General features: G+C 48.0%; 1 protein-coding gene across 2 annotated transcripts in view; it reads right to left on the bottom strand.

The window, feature by feature from the left end:
• STRA6 (signaling receptor and transporter of retinol STRA6) overlaps positions 1–13,698 on the bottom strand; it is a 57,136-nt gene that overhangs the window by 3,438 nt on the left and 40,000 nt on the right. For both annotated transcript variants that reach the window (XM_067471181.1, XM_067471180.1), the window contains exons 11-16: positions 11,543–11,618; positions 10,167–10,300; positions 8,490–8,607; positions 7,098–7,199; positions 5,675–5,838; positions 2,174–2,311 (exon numbers count right to left, since the gene is read on the bottom strand). In XM_067471181.1, the coding sequence (XP_067327282.1) occupies positions 2,174–2,311; positions 5,675–5,838; positions 7,098–7,199; positions 8,490–8,607; positions 10,167–10,300; positions 11,543–11,618 (732 nt within the window). The remainder of the gene's footprint in view (positions 1–2,173; positions 2,312–5,674; positions 5,839–7,097; positions 7,200–8,489; positions 8,608–10,166; positions 10,301–11,542; positions 11,619–13,698) is intronic.

The following is a 13,698-nucleotide window of genomic DNA, read 5'->3' as shown; positions in this document are numbered from 1 at the left end:
GGCCACCACCGAGAAGGCCCTCTCCCTCGTCCCCGCCAGGCGTGCCTGTGAGGCAGGCGGGATCGAGAGAAGGGCCTCCCCAGACGATCTCAAGGTCCTCGTGGGCTCGTAGGCCAAGATGCGGTCAGAAAGGTATTTTGGGCCGGAACCGTTTAGGGCTTTGTAGGCCAAAACCAGCACCTTAAATTGGGTCTGGTAGCAAATCGGCAGCCAGTGAAGCTGGGACAACAAGGGCGTTGTATGCTCCCTGCCACCCGCTCCAGTTAGTAACATGGCTGCCGCGCGCTGAACCAGCTGAAGCTTCCGGGCCGTCTTCAAGGGCAGCCCCACGTAGAGAGCGTTGCAGTAGTCATGAGTATATCACTGGATATGCTATTGACTGATTGGGGATCAGGGGATCCTAATCTGTGTTTATATTTGAATATAGAGCAACATGCCAGGATTAAAAGCCTCCTGTGAGTTTGGATGAAAGCTGAATCAGAGAGTTTATCTAAACAGTGAGCAGCATAACATTAGACGGTGCAGTTCTACTCTGCCCACAACTGATAAGCAGCCTGCTGTGTATGTGGTGACTTTTCTGTTTTGTCTCTGAGGAAGTCAGTCCAGTGCATATCCAGGCAAGGTGTGCTTGAGGAAACAATAAATCATGCGCCTATCCCGCCTTGACAATATGCAGGGAGAAATATCCAAAGGGCTCATTCTCATAAGAGCGGTTGGACTAAGACCTCGGAGAAGAAGATTATAGAACAACAGTATCTAAGGCAGTGGTTCCCAACATTTTTTTGATCAGGGACCTCTTGACCACGGACCTCTTGACCAAACACCACTTTGACCAGGGACTGCTGTGACCAGACACCACTTGACCAGGGACTGCTCGACTAGGGACCACTCAACCAGAGATCACTTTGACCAGGGACTACTTTGAACAGGGGCCACTCCACCAGGGACCACTTTGACCAGGGACCACTTGACCAGGGACCGCTCAACCAGGGACTGCTTGACCAGGGACCGCTTTGACCAGGGAACGTTCAACCAGGGACCACTTGGACCAGGGACCCTTTGACCAGGGACCACTTAGACCAGGGGCCACTCTACCAGGGACCACTTTGACCAGGGACCACTTTGACCAGGGACAACGTTGACCAGGAACCACTTGGACCAAGGACCACTTGGACCAGGGACTACTTGGACCAGGGACCACTTGGACCAGGGACCACTTGGACTACTTGGACAAGGGACCACTTGGACCAGGGACCCTTTGACCAGGGGCCACTTAGACCAGGGGCCACTTGGACCAGGGGCCACTTGGACCAGGGACCACTTGGACCAGGGGCCACTTGGACCAGGGACCACTTGGACCAGGGACCCTTTGACCAGGGACCGCTCGACCAGGGACCACTTGGACCAGGGACCACTTGGACCAGGGGCCATGTTGACCAGGGACCCTTTGACCAGGGACCCTTTGACCAGGGACCCTTTGACCAGGGACCACTTAGACCAGGGACCACTTTGACCAGGGATCTCTCTCCAACATTAGTACCAAAAGGGTTGCAAATCATTTTTTGGTCAACTTTAGATTGGGTTTGGTTATTTGGGATTCAGAAAATTACATTGGACAGACCACATCAGCTCTAGTTTCTGATCCAGAACATATGCCATCCAGTAGTCGACATCAGCGTCTCCCTTCCTGACATCCCTGTTGTCTTGGCACTAGAAGAGGGTTTCACGAGGCTGGTCGCTCTCATTGCCACATGGCTTTGAGGCAACGGTGCATTGGTGAGGCTGTGGAGCATATTTTGGTTCTTGTGGACCACTGGTGGTCCATGGACTACAGTTTGGAAACGGTCTTCTTGTCTCCACAAATTCCTCCTAAAGCCAACATAAGAGAATCTAATTCTGTCTTTCTTCTCTCCATCCACCCCTGCCTTTATCTTTTGCATGGGATCTGGGTGAAAAAAGAGATGGCACAAATTATGCGACGCATGGATGGAGGAGGCATCTTCCACATGGCTGGATACCAATGACAGCACGAGAGGAAGCCATGGCAGTTCCAACAAATGGCCCATCCTTGTGTGCCTTCCCTCCCCATTCCCTCCGATCTGTCTAGCAGCACCCCCGCTTTCACCCAGACCCTCCCTCTGGGGTCTCTTTCAGGGTGGGAATGTTCTCTCACCTTCCTCCACTTCTCTCGGCTGAGAGGACGTTGACCCGGCGGGATTGTGCCTTTGGAGGAGCAACAAGCAAAAGGCTTTCAGCAGCGGGTGGGACTGGCTGACCTCGATCTTCAAATAGTAACAATAGGTGCGGTAGCCTGGAAGGAAGAGATTTAAAAGCAGAACACGATAAGGACACGTAAAAGGCAAACGGCCCGTGCAGAAGGGCATGCATGCCGCAAAAGGCGTGCGCCAAGGGAGGACAAAAGGAACAAAGGGAAGGGATTCTCTGTGAAAACAAAAACAACCCCAAAGCTCAGGAAAGTCACTTCTGGAGTTCATTCTGGGGATGAATGCCGTTTGGCAACACGTCTCGATTCTATGGAGTTGCATTTTGCACATTCTTTACCCGCCTCATAAGTTTTACAAATGGTTTATTTTCAATAGAATCATAGAATCAAAGAGTTGGAAGAGGCCTCCTGGATCATCCAGTCCAACCCCACTCTACCAAGAAGCAGGAATATTGCATTCAAAGCACCCCTGGCAGATGGCCACCCAGCCTCTGCTTAATAATAATAATAATAATAATAATAATAATAATAATAATAGAATCAAAGAGTTGGAAGAGACCTCCTGGGCCATCCTCCAGTCCAACCCCATTCTGCCAAGAATCAGCACTATTGCATTCAAATCACCCCTGACAGATGGCCATCCAGCCTCTGCTTAAAAGCTTCCAAAGAAGGAGCCTCCACCACACTCCAGGGCAGAGAGTTCCACTACTGAACGGCTCTCACAGTCAGGAAGTTCTTCCTCATGTTCAGGTGGAATCTCCTTTCTTGTTTGAAGCCATTGTTCCATTGCGTCCTAGTCTCCAAGGAAGCAGTAAACAAGCTTGCTCCCTCCTCCTCCCTGTGGTTTCCTCTCACATATTTATTATACATGGCTATCATGTCTCCTCTCATCCTTCTCTTCTTCAGGCTAAACATGCCCAGCTCCTTAAGCCGCTCCTCATAGGGCTTGTTCTCCACACCCTTGATCTGCTCTCTCCTCCCTGTGGCTTCCTCTCACATATTTATTATACATGGCTATCATATCTCCTCTCAGCCTTCTCTTCTTCAGGCTAAACATGCCCAGCTCCTTAAGCCACTCCTCATAGGGCTTGTTCTCCACACCCTTGATCATTTGAGTCGTCCTCCTCTGGACACATTCCAGCTTGTGAATATCTCTCTTGAGTTGTGGTGCCCAGAATTGGACACAATACTCCAGATAAAGTGGTCTAACCAAAGCGGAATAGAGCATGGGCAGCATGACTTCCCTAGATCTAGACACTAGGCTCCTCTTGATGCCTGAGGCCAAAATCCCATTGGCTTTTTTTGCCACCACATCACATTCCTGGCTCATGTTCACCTTCCTCCCCACGAGGACTCCAAGATCTTTTCCACACGTCCTTCTTTCGAGCCAGGCCTCATCATCCCCCATTCTGTCTCATTGCATTTCATTTTTCCTGCCTCAGTGGAGTATCTTGCATTTGTCCCTCTTGAACTTCATTGTGTGAGTTTTGTCCCTTCATCTCTCTCATCTGTGGAGATCCCTTTGAGTCCTTCTCCTGTCCTCTGGAGTCTTGGCTCTCCCTCCCAGTTTGGTCCCGTCTGCAAACTTGATGATCCTGCCTTCTAGCCCTTCATCTAAGAAGTCATTGATGAAGATCCTGAGCAGGACCGGACCCAGGACGGAACCCTGCGGATGGCCCTCCGCTCGTCACTTCTTTCCAGGATGAAGAGGAAGCACTTTGAATTGTGATCAGAACTGGACCAGCAGCTTGTGGAGCTGACATAACAGAGGGGTGCTTTGCTCCCTGTATGATGCTCCAGTGAGTAATCTCGTTGCCACCCATTGGACTAGTTGGAGTTTCCGAGCAGTCTTCAAAGGCAGCCCCACGTAGAGAGCATTGCAGTAATCTATTCAGGATGTAACAAGAGCGTGGACCACCATCGCCAGGTTTGTATAGCTTTGAGCCACGGCGGTTGAGATGGTATCAAACTGTATTCATTTCTACAGTGTAGATCAGGCATGGGCCAACTTGGGCTCTCCAGGTGTTTTTGTTGTAACTCAGCGTGTGTCTTCAGTACCTACTAGTGCTAGTAGGAGGAAACGAGGCTTGGAAGAGCAAGACGCTCAGCAACAGCTGAAGCGCATTAGGGACATATTCCTTGAGACTACTCAGGGGTTTACTCGTGAGGAGATGGAAACAGAGGATTACCGTGGTGTAAAGCGAGTAGCACGCAGTTCTGATAGCGATGAGGAATCTATTTCCAAGCGTCTTAGAGACATCGAAGATTGCTATGAGTCTGACAGTGAGAATGAAGAGCTGGACTGGACTAGGGTTCAGGAAGTCCAGGATGTGCTTAATGCTCCAACTTCCAGTGGTGAGTTCCAGGGGTTCACAGACTCATGGGTTTCAGATACTGCTTCGCAGGATGCAGTCCAAAGTGCAGACTGGCAGCAATGGAGAAGTCGTGATTCACCTGTGGAAATGGATGCACCTGGAAGCGAATCTAGTGATTCTGATGAGATTTAAGGAGTAGCTTTGGAGCAGTCTAGTTGCAGAGTTCAAAGTGTTGTGTACTCGTGTATCCTGCTCTTAACTCTTGCCTTGAGTCTTTGCATTCAGAACCGTGTCTTCGTGATCGTGCTGACTACCTTGCCTGGATTTGGAACCGTGAGTCTTGTCTCCTGCCCTGACCCTGGAACGTCTTGACCACTCTACGCTTCTGCCTGCCCTCTATCTGGACCTCGGACCGCTCCTCATGCTGCTGCTTGTATTTGGACTTCTGAACTGACTGTGTTTGGTTGCTGACTTCAAGCCTTTTTGCTTGCTTAATTCCTGCTTTCCTTTTCGCAGCACTGACTGCCTGGACTCCTGTTTGTTTACATTCCTGCAAGCCGCAGGCTCCTTTTGTGTTTTTGCTCTGCTGAGAAGAGCCCTTTTGACTTGTTAATTACCATTAAACACCCTTGTTTAACTCTTAAGCAGCGGTTTTGCCTCGTTGCTCTGCCTGGGTCTTGACAGTTTTGGACTTCAACTCCCACCATTCCTAACAGCCTCAGGCTCTTTCCTTTTCCCCCTCAGCCGCTTAAGCATTATGTAAGCAAAGTTTCACTGTCTGAACAGAATCCAGTGGTCATACTGAATTCTAGAAGCCATAGTCCTCATAGCAGTGGTCCTCAACTTATGGAGGTCCCCAGGTGTTTTGGCCTACAACTCCCAGAAATCCCAGCTGGTTTACTATCTGTTAGGATTTCTGGGATTGAAGGCCAAAACATCTGGGGAGGGACCCACAGGTTGAGAACTATTCTCATAGGGTTTGTTCTCTAAAGTTTCTATCATCCTCTGGATGTTCTCCAGCATGTTAAGTAGATACCCTCACCTTGAAGCAGAGCATAGGATGCAAGAGGAAAGGGAAGGAAGGAAGGAAGCCAGGCAGGTGGGGAAGGGGTTGGCTGGCTCCGCGGTAACTCACCTGGGTCAAAGACCTCGACCCCATGGCCCAGAAGGCTCACGTCCAGGCGACAGAAGTGGACGACGTTGTAAAGCGCAGACACCACCAGCCTCCAGCCGCCGGCCAAGACCCCCACCAGCACGTTGATGGGGAAGAGCAGGAAGGTCACCACGTACAAAGCCCGTCTGCAGAGCGGGAAGAGAAGCGGCGCTCAAACCAAGCCAGTCACCCCTTGCTTGCTTCATTCATTACACTACCTAACAACATTTGGCGGCAGGGGGGCGGGGCATCTGTTCCTGGCTAGAAAGTGTTATTTCCTGTCCAACCCCATTCTGCCAAGAAGCAGGAATATTGCATTCAAATCACCCCTGACAGATGGCCATCCATCCTCTGTTTAAAAGCTTCCAAAGAAGGAGCCTCCACCACACTCCAGGGCAGAGAGTTCCACTGCTGAACGGCTCTCACAGTCAGGAAGTGATAGAATCCTAGAATCCTAGAGTTGGGAGAGACCTCCTGGGCCATCATCCAGTCCAACCCCATTCTGCCAAGAAGCAGGAATACTGCATTCAAATCCCCCCTGACAGATGGCCATCCAGCCTCTGTTTCAAAGCTTCCAAAGAAGGAGCCTCTACCACACTCCCTCCGGGGTAGAGAGTTCCACTGCTGAACGGCTCTCACAGTCAGGAAGTTATAGAATCCTAGAATCCTAGAGTGGGAAGAGACCTCCTGGGCCATCATCCAGTCCAACCCCATTCTGCCAAGAAGCAGGAATACTGTATTCAAATCACCCCTGACAGATGGCCATCCAGCCTCTGCTTAATAATAACAATAATAATAATAATAATAATAATAATAATAATAATAATAATAGAATCCTAGAGTTGGAAGAGACCTCCTGGGCCATCATTCAGTCCAACCCCATTCTGCCAAGAAGCAGGAATATTGCATTCAAGGCACCCCTGACAGATGGCCATCCAGCCTCTGTTTCAAAGCTTCCCAAGAAGGAGCCTCCACCACACTCCCTCCAAGGCAGAGAGTTCCACTGCTGAACGGCTCTCACAGCCAGGAAGTTCTTCCTCATCTAGAGCAAACTTGCCCAACATAACAAACTTTAAGTACTGATGGAGTTTTTCGGGGAGTTAACCTGGCATGATGTGAGTTGTAGTTCACCCACAACCTTATGCAATGAAAAAAAGTTTTTCAAATAACCCAGGTAATGCTGGGTACCCAAGCTCGTTTCTAGGATACAGCGGAGAGTATCAGCAATCACAGCCACATAATGAAGCTCAGAACAGAAGGTGGTGGTCTTCCTATCAGCAGGATGGTGAATCTTGCCTGGGTTTTAGTCTGAACTTTGAAGGAGGTCTCTGTTGCATTGGCATGGAAGCCACCAGAGAAGCCTCCTTAGTGGCCATCGCCTGTTCCAAAAGGATGAATGTCTTACCTGTTGTTCAGCTCCTTAGGTAGATAGTTGCGGTCAAGGAAGGAATACTGAGCCAAGAGGTTCTGGACAATCACAGCCACCACCAAAGTCAACCAGAAAGGCCTGAAGAAGAAGGAGGAGAAGAAAAAGAAGAAGAGACAAGAGGCAACCAGTTTGGCTCAATGATTAACCCAGACTCCAAACTTGGAGTAGTTGTTCTTAAGGTCAACAACGTCCAGAATTCCTACCAAGCAGGGCATAGGCTGTGGTGGGAACAGAGCATGTTGGATAGCCCAGAAAATACTGAAGTCTATGGAGATGATGGTGGGACCATAGAATGGGAGGAGAGAGTTAACCCAAAGCAGGGAACGTGGTACCTTTTAGATCAGGAGTGGATCCACTACATTAGATGCTTGAAAGCAAGGGTTCTCAAACTTCCTACTGTCGCGACCCCTTACCATTATTCCTCATGTTGTGGTGACCCCCAACCATCACATTATTTTCGTTTCTACTTCATAACTGTAATTTTACTACTGTTATAAATTGAAATGTAAATATCTGATATGGAGATGTATTTCCATTCACTGGACCAAATTTGGCACAGGTACCTAAATTTGAATACTGGTGGGGTTGATTTTGTCATTTGGGAGTTGTAGTTGCTGGGATTTATAGTTCTCCTACAACCAAAGAGCATTCTGAACTCCACCAACGAAAGAATTCAACCAAACTTGGCACACAGAACTCCCATGACCAAGAGAAATTAATGGAAGGGTCTGGTGGGCAATGACCTTGGATTTTGGCATTGTAGTTCACCTACATCTAGAGAGCACTTGTCATTTGGGAGTTGTAGTTGCTGGGATGTATAGTTCACTTATAATCATGGCGCATTTTGAACTCCACCAACTAAAGAATTCAACCAAACTTGGCACACAGAACTCCCATGACATTGACCTTGAGTTTTGGAGTTGTAGTTCACCTACATCTAGAGAGCACTTGGACTCAAACAGTGATGGATCTGGACCAAACCTGGCACAAATACTCAATATGCCCACATATAACACTGGTGGAGTTTGAGGAAAATAGACCTTGTCATTTGGGAGTTGTAGTTGCTGGGATGTGTAGTTCACCTACAATCATGACACATTCTGAACTCCACCAATGATGGAACATTCCCACCTAGCTCCAGCAGACAAGAGTCCTTTGTCCCACCCTGATCATTCCACAGATATATAAACCCTTTTTCCTACTTCCAACAGACCTCACGACCTCTGAGGATGCTTGCCATAGATGGAGGCGAAACGTCAGGAGAGAATGCCTCTAGAACATGGCCATATAGCCCAAAAAAACCGACAACAACCCAATATTATTCCCCTTTAACGTTTTAGCAAGACCCCGCAGAAAAGCCCTTCTTACCACATATTTTCCACAATTTTGAAGAGGTGGACGTTGGTGCCGGACTGTAAGGGGATGGCCACCAGGAACGTGAATGCCACAGTGGAGACGAAGAAGACAATGTGCTGGATGAGGAGGCCTAGGACGGGAAGGGGAAGCCACATCAGGCTGCTGACCCGAGGATGAGGATAACTTGGAAATACGGTCAGCCCTTCATATTTGACTTTTGAGCATTTGATTATTCAGTAATTTGATTGAATAAATAATAATAATAGGCACCTGATTCAACCTGAGAAGTCAGCCAGAGCAGAGCACCTGAGGAACCAACCTGGACATAGCATATTATTTGAGAACACAGAAGTGCTGGACCACTCCAACAACCACCATGTCAGGCTACACAGAGAAGCCATTGAAATCCACAAGAAGCAGGTGGACAATTTCAACAGAAAGGAAGAGACCATGAAAATCAACAAAATCTGGCTGCCAGTATTAAAAAAAAAACTCTAAAATTACAACAGCACAACAACAGAGAGGAAACAAACAAGGACATCTAATCGTCTCTCAACATAAGTTTGCTCCAGGCACTGTCAGGCCATTATATTCTAATCAAGGTGGTCAGTTGAAACATTCACACCTAGCTCCAGCAGACAGGAGTCCTTTGTCCCACCCTGGTCATTCCACAGATAGATAAACCCTTTTTCCTAGTCCCAACAGTCCCCTAGTTCCCTAGACCTCACTACCTGAGGATGCTTGGTATAGATGCAGGCGAAACGTCAGGAGAGAATGCCTCTAGACCGTGGCCATATAGCCCGAAAAAACCTACAACAAGGACATCTAATCACCTCTCAACAAACATTTGCTCCAGGCACTGCCAGGCAATCAAATACTAATCAAGGTGGTCAGTTGAAACATTCACACCTAGCTCCAGCAGACAAGAGTCCTTTGTCCCACTCTGATCATTCCACAGATATATAAACCCTTTTCCCTAGTTCCAACACAATCTGGCTACCAATATTTAAAAAACCCTCTAAAATCAGGACAGTAAATAAAAAGCAACACTCTGAAAACAGGGGAATTCCAGACAGGAAACAATCAGGGCCAACTAACACCTCTAAACAAAAGATTTCCCCAGGCAGCAACCAGCTAGGCTTTGATTCTATGATATCTATGATTCTATGATTCTATGAAGCTGAATGGCAATTAAATGCTAATCAAGATGACCAATTGCAACATTCACGCTTGCCTCCAACAGAACATTCTTTCTTTCTCCCACCCTCGACGTTATTCCACAGACATATCAACCCCACTTGCCTAATTTCCAACATACATCACAACCTCTGAGGATGCCTGCCATAGATGTGGGTGAAACATCAGGAGTGAATGCTTCAGGAACATGGCCATACAGACTGGAAAACTCGCCACAACCCAGAATGGATGCTGGGAGTTGTAGTTTGGCGAGGTACCTCCTTTGGCTGAGGATGATAAACGCCTTGTAAAGCTACAACTCCCAAGACTCCATAGCATTGATCCAGGGCAGTTCAAATGGGGTCAATCTACATTCGTTCAACAGATGCACCTTTTATTACCAGTTATGTGATATCAAGTGGGATGTAATTTTTTTGATTCACGGAGTGGTAAATGAGTGGCTCCCCACTCACGCTCCCACCCCACAGAGCCCACCGAGTGACCCATCTTTACCCAGGCAGGAGAATGCAGTCTGGAAGCCGGCAAAACACATCCAGCACACCAGGGCCTGCTGGGAAGCCTGGAGTTTGCGGGGACGATGGAAAATGTCCAGGACTGCCCCTCGGTACAGAAAGCGGAGATTAATCCTGGAAGGTGAAAAAGAGGAAGAAGAAAAGGTGGTCAAGGTGCGGGTCAGCTCCTCTCCCTGCAAACAGCATCTCCCATTCCAGTAGGGCAGGGAATCCAGTCCGGGTTTTGATTAGCTGTAAGGGAGCTGTCCAACGTGCTGAATCTATTCAGGAACAGCCCTTGACACCCTTCCAAGCCTAGAGTAAACCTTCGCATGGATTCACTCCTCTTCAGTGGATCTCTATAGCATGCTTCTGCCAGAAATCATGCTGGAAGACCCTCCCTTTCTCCCTCTCTTCATTCCCTTCCTCTTTCCTTCCTCCTTCCCTTCCTTTCAACCTTCACTTCCATCCTTCCTTCTTTCTTTCCTTCCCTTTTGTCTTTCCTTCCCTCTTTCCCCCTCCTTTCCTCTCTCCCTCTTACTCCTTCCACCCTTCCCTTCCTCCCTTTCAGCCTTACATCCTTCTCTCTTTCCTTCCATCCTTCCTTTTTTCCTCCCTGTCTCCCTCATTCTCCTTCCTTCCCTTTTCTTTCTTTCCTTCTCTCTTTCCCTTATCCTTCCTTCTCTCCCCTTTTCTCCTTCCTCCCTTCCTTCCCTCTTTCCTCCCTCCCTCAAGCCTTCCTTCTTTCTCTCCTTCTTTTTTCCTCCCTCTCTCCCTCATTCTCCTTCCTTCCCTTTTCTTTCATTCTCTATCCTTCCCTTTTGTCCTTCCTTCACTCTCTCCCTGTTTCTCCTTCCTTCCTTCCCTCTTTCCCCCTCCTTCCCTCTCTCCCTCTTTCTCCTTCCATACTTCCCTTCCTCCCTTTCAGCCTTCCTTCTCTCTTTCCTCCCTCCCTCCTTTTTCCTCCCTCTCACCCTCATTCTCCTTCCTTCCCTTTTCTTTCCTTCTCTCTTTATCCTTCCCTTCCTTCCTTCCCTTTTGCCCTTCCTTCCCTCTCTCCCTCTTTCTTCTTCCTTCCTTCCTGCCTTCTTTCCCCCTCCTTCCCTCTCTCCCTCTTTCTCCTTACATACTTCCCTTCCTCCGTTTAAGCCTTCCTTCCTTCTCTCTTTCCTTCCTCCTTCCTCCCTTCCTTTTTTCCTCCCTCTCCTTCCTTCCCTTTACTTTCTTTCCTTCTCTTTCCTTTATCCTTCCCCCCCTTCCCTCTCTCCTCTTTCTCCTTCCTTCCTTCTCTCTTTCCTCCCTCCCTCCATTCCCTTCCTTCCTTCCACCCTTCCTTCCTTCTCTCTTTCTGAATATTTGGGATGGAGAACATCTCACCTATGTTTCACCAGCGACTTCATCAACATGCAGAAGGTCAAGAGGCAGGAGATGACCAGCGAGGCCACAAAGCACACTGGAGAAACAGGAGAGATCCAGAGATGAATACATTGAAATCCATACACTGGCAGGAAAAGTCAACTGAGGGCAACCACAGGCTCCCTTTCTCTCAACAAGAAAGCTGGTGGATGGGATGAGAACTGGGTGAGGAATCCATTCTGGGTTTTAGGACTTCATCCCACGTGATAAGTAAAACATTGGGAATTGTTGTTTTCCCCTTAAGCTTTGCAACGCCACGTTTGGAAATGAAACGGCTGATTTCCCCATCACACCTTTTCCCTCATTCCATTTTCTTTTCAAATTATCCATTTCTTCCCAACACGCAGAAGACGTATTTCTCCTCCCATTTTCCTTTGATAGAAAAATCCCTCTGTGTTTTCCCACGCGGAAGTACTTTTTAATGCGAGATCCCATCGACAGGATTTCTCCTCTTTGAAACCTGGAGGCAGTGGCTTCCTGGCAAAGGGTTCCCGTCATCTTTGTTATTGCAAGGAGCCGAAATGGAGCCGATCCTGACTCTTCTCTCTTGGCAACAAAAGTACTTCCCCTGTTATTCCAGATGGAAATCGAGAGAATTCAGACCTCACTACCTCTGAGGATGCTTGCCATAGATGCAGGCAAAACGTCAGGAGAGAATGCCTCTAGACCATGGCCATATAGCCTCAAAAAACCTACAATCAAAGCTTTTACTTTAAAGGAAAAGGTGAACATTTCATAATAATCCAGTCAGGTTTCAGGATATTGCAGTTTTTCTAGACAAGTTTTTTTTCCCATGTCAGGAGCAACTTAAGAAACTGCAAGTCGCTTCTGGTGTGAGAGAATTGGCTGTCTGCAAGGACATTGCCTAGGGGACATTGCCCAGATGTTTTACCATCCTTGCGGGAGGCTTCTCTCATGTCCCCGCATGCAGAGCTGGAGCTGACAGAGGGAGCTCATCTGCGCTCTCCCCGGATTTGAACCTGAGACTTGTTTCATCTGCTTCCTTGCAGAGTCTACACTTGGGATCTGTTGTCGACTTCTCCATTCTGGCTTGGATGGCCATGGTTCGAATGGCTTGTTCTTGGGCTGCCAGAATCAGGTCCTCTTTTGTCTCCTTTTTCATGCGTGTTTCTCTTCTTCTACCATTTGTTTCACTTGAGAAACACGCACATCATCATCACCATCATCATCATCATCATCATTATTAAAAATGAAGTCAATTCCCAGTCGACTGAGGAACCATTAGGGGAAAAAAATGACACTTTAGAAACGGCGAAATACCTGGAACGCACAGAATGAGAGAGTGTGTTGTGTGATGGGCTCAGTTGGTAGCTGTTAAATGTGTTGAAACGCTGGTTTTATTGCATGTGATGAAGTCCAGACTAAGGACTAGAACCCAGAGTGGAATCGCTGGAGAGGAATGCCACCCTTTGCCATTCTTCGACATGATGCACAAAGAGCCTGTGCCATCAACCGCCGGGTGTTTCAGCGAAAGGCGACAGGACCCACAACCCATCTGCCTGCCTGCTGATCGGCTTTGGATCCCCCTCCCCCCTCTTCCCGCCGATCCCTTGCAGACCCCCCCCCCCCCAACTCGGTGCCATCTGTTCCTCTGTTCGGATCTCAGAAGCCTTTGTGAATGTGCCGCATTTGCCTCCCTTTTGCTTCTTGGCAGCAGTTGCTGCGTTTGCATGCGAGCAAATGGCTTGGCTTTGCAAAAAAACAACAAGGGATGAAAGCTGGACTAATCCACCCTGACCCACATCCAACATCCCCCCAAATACCTTCCCATGTCGTGCCCAAAATCCCTTTCCCTTTCCCACAGAATCCTCCATAATGCCTAAATCCTTGAATCTAGAAACAACTTCCTTCCTTGTTGACAGATGTCAATAATAATAATAAAAACAACAGCAATAACACGAGGACTGGAAATTGAAGGATTTTGCAAAGAACTAGAAATAATAACACATTTTTGGTACAGCCAGGAAAATGGATCAAGTATTGAGATCCATATTAGGGTTAGAGATGGCTTCTTTATTATTATTGTTGTTGTTGTTGTTGTTTATTATCTTTATTTGTCCCCCGCTAACATCTCCCGAAGGACTTGATGCGGCTTA

This window comes from Anolis sagrei, chromosome 9 (genome assembly GCF_037176765.1).
Source record: "Anolis sagrei isolate rAnoSag1 chromosome 9, rAnoSag1.mat, whole genome shotgun sequence".
In the NCBI taxonomy this organism is placed as follows: Eukaryota; Metazoa; Chordata; class Lepidosauria; order Squamata; family Dactyloidae; genus Anolis; species Anolis sagrei.
Note: the sequence above shows the minus strand (reverse complement) of the source record. Positions and strands in the feature narration are given on the sequence as shown.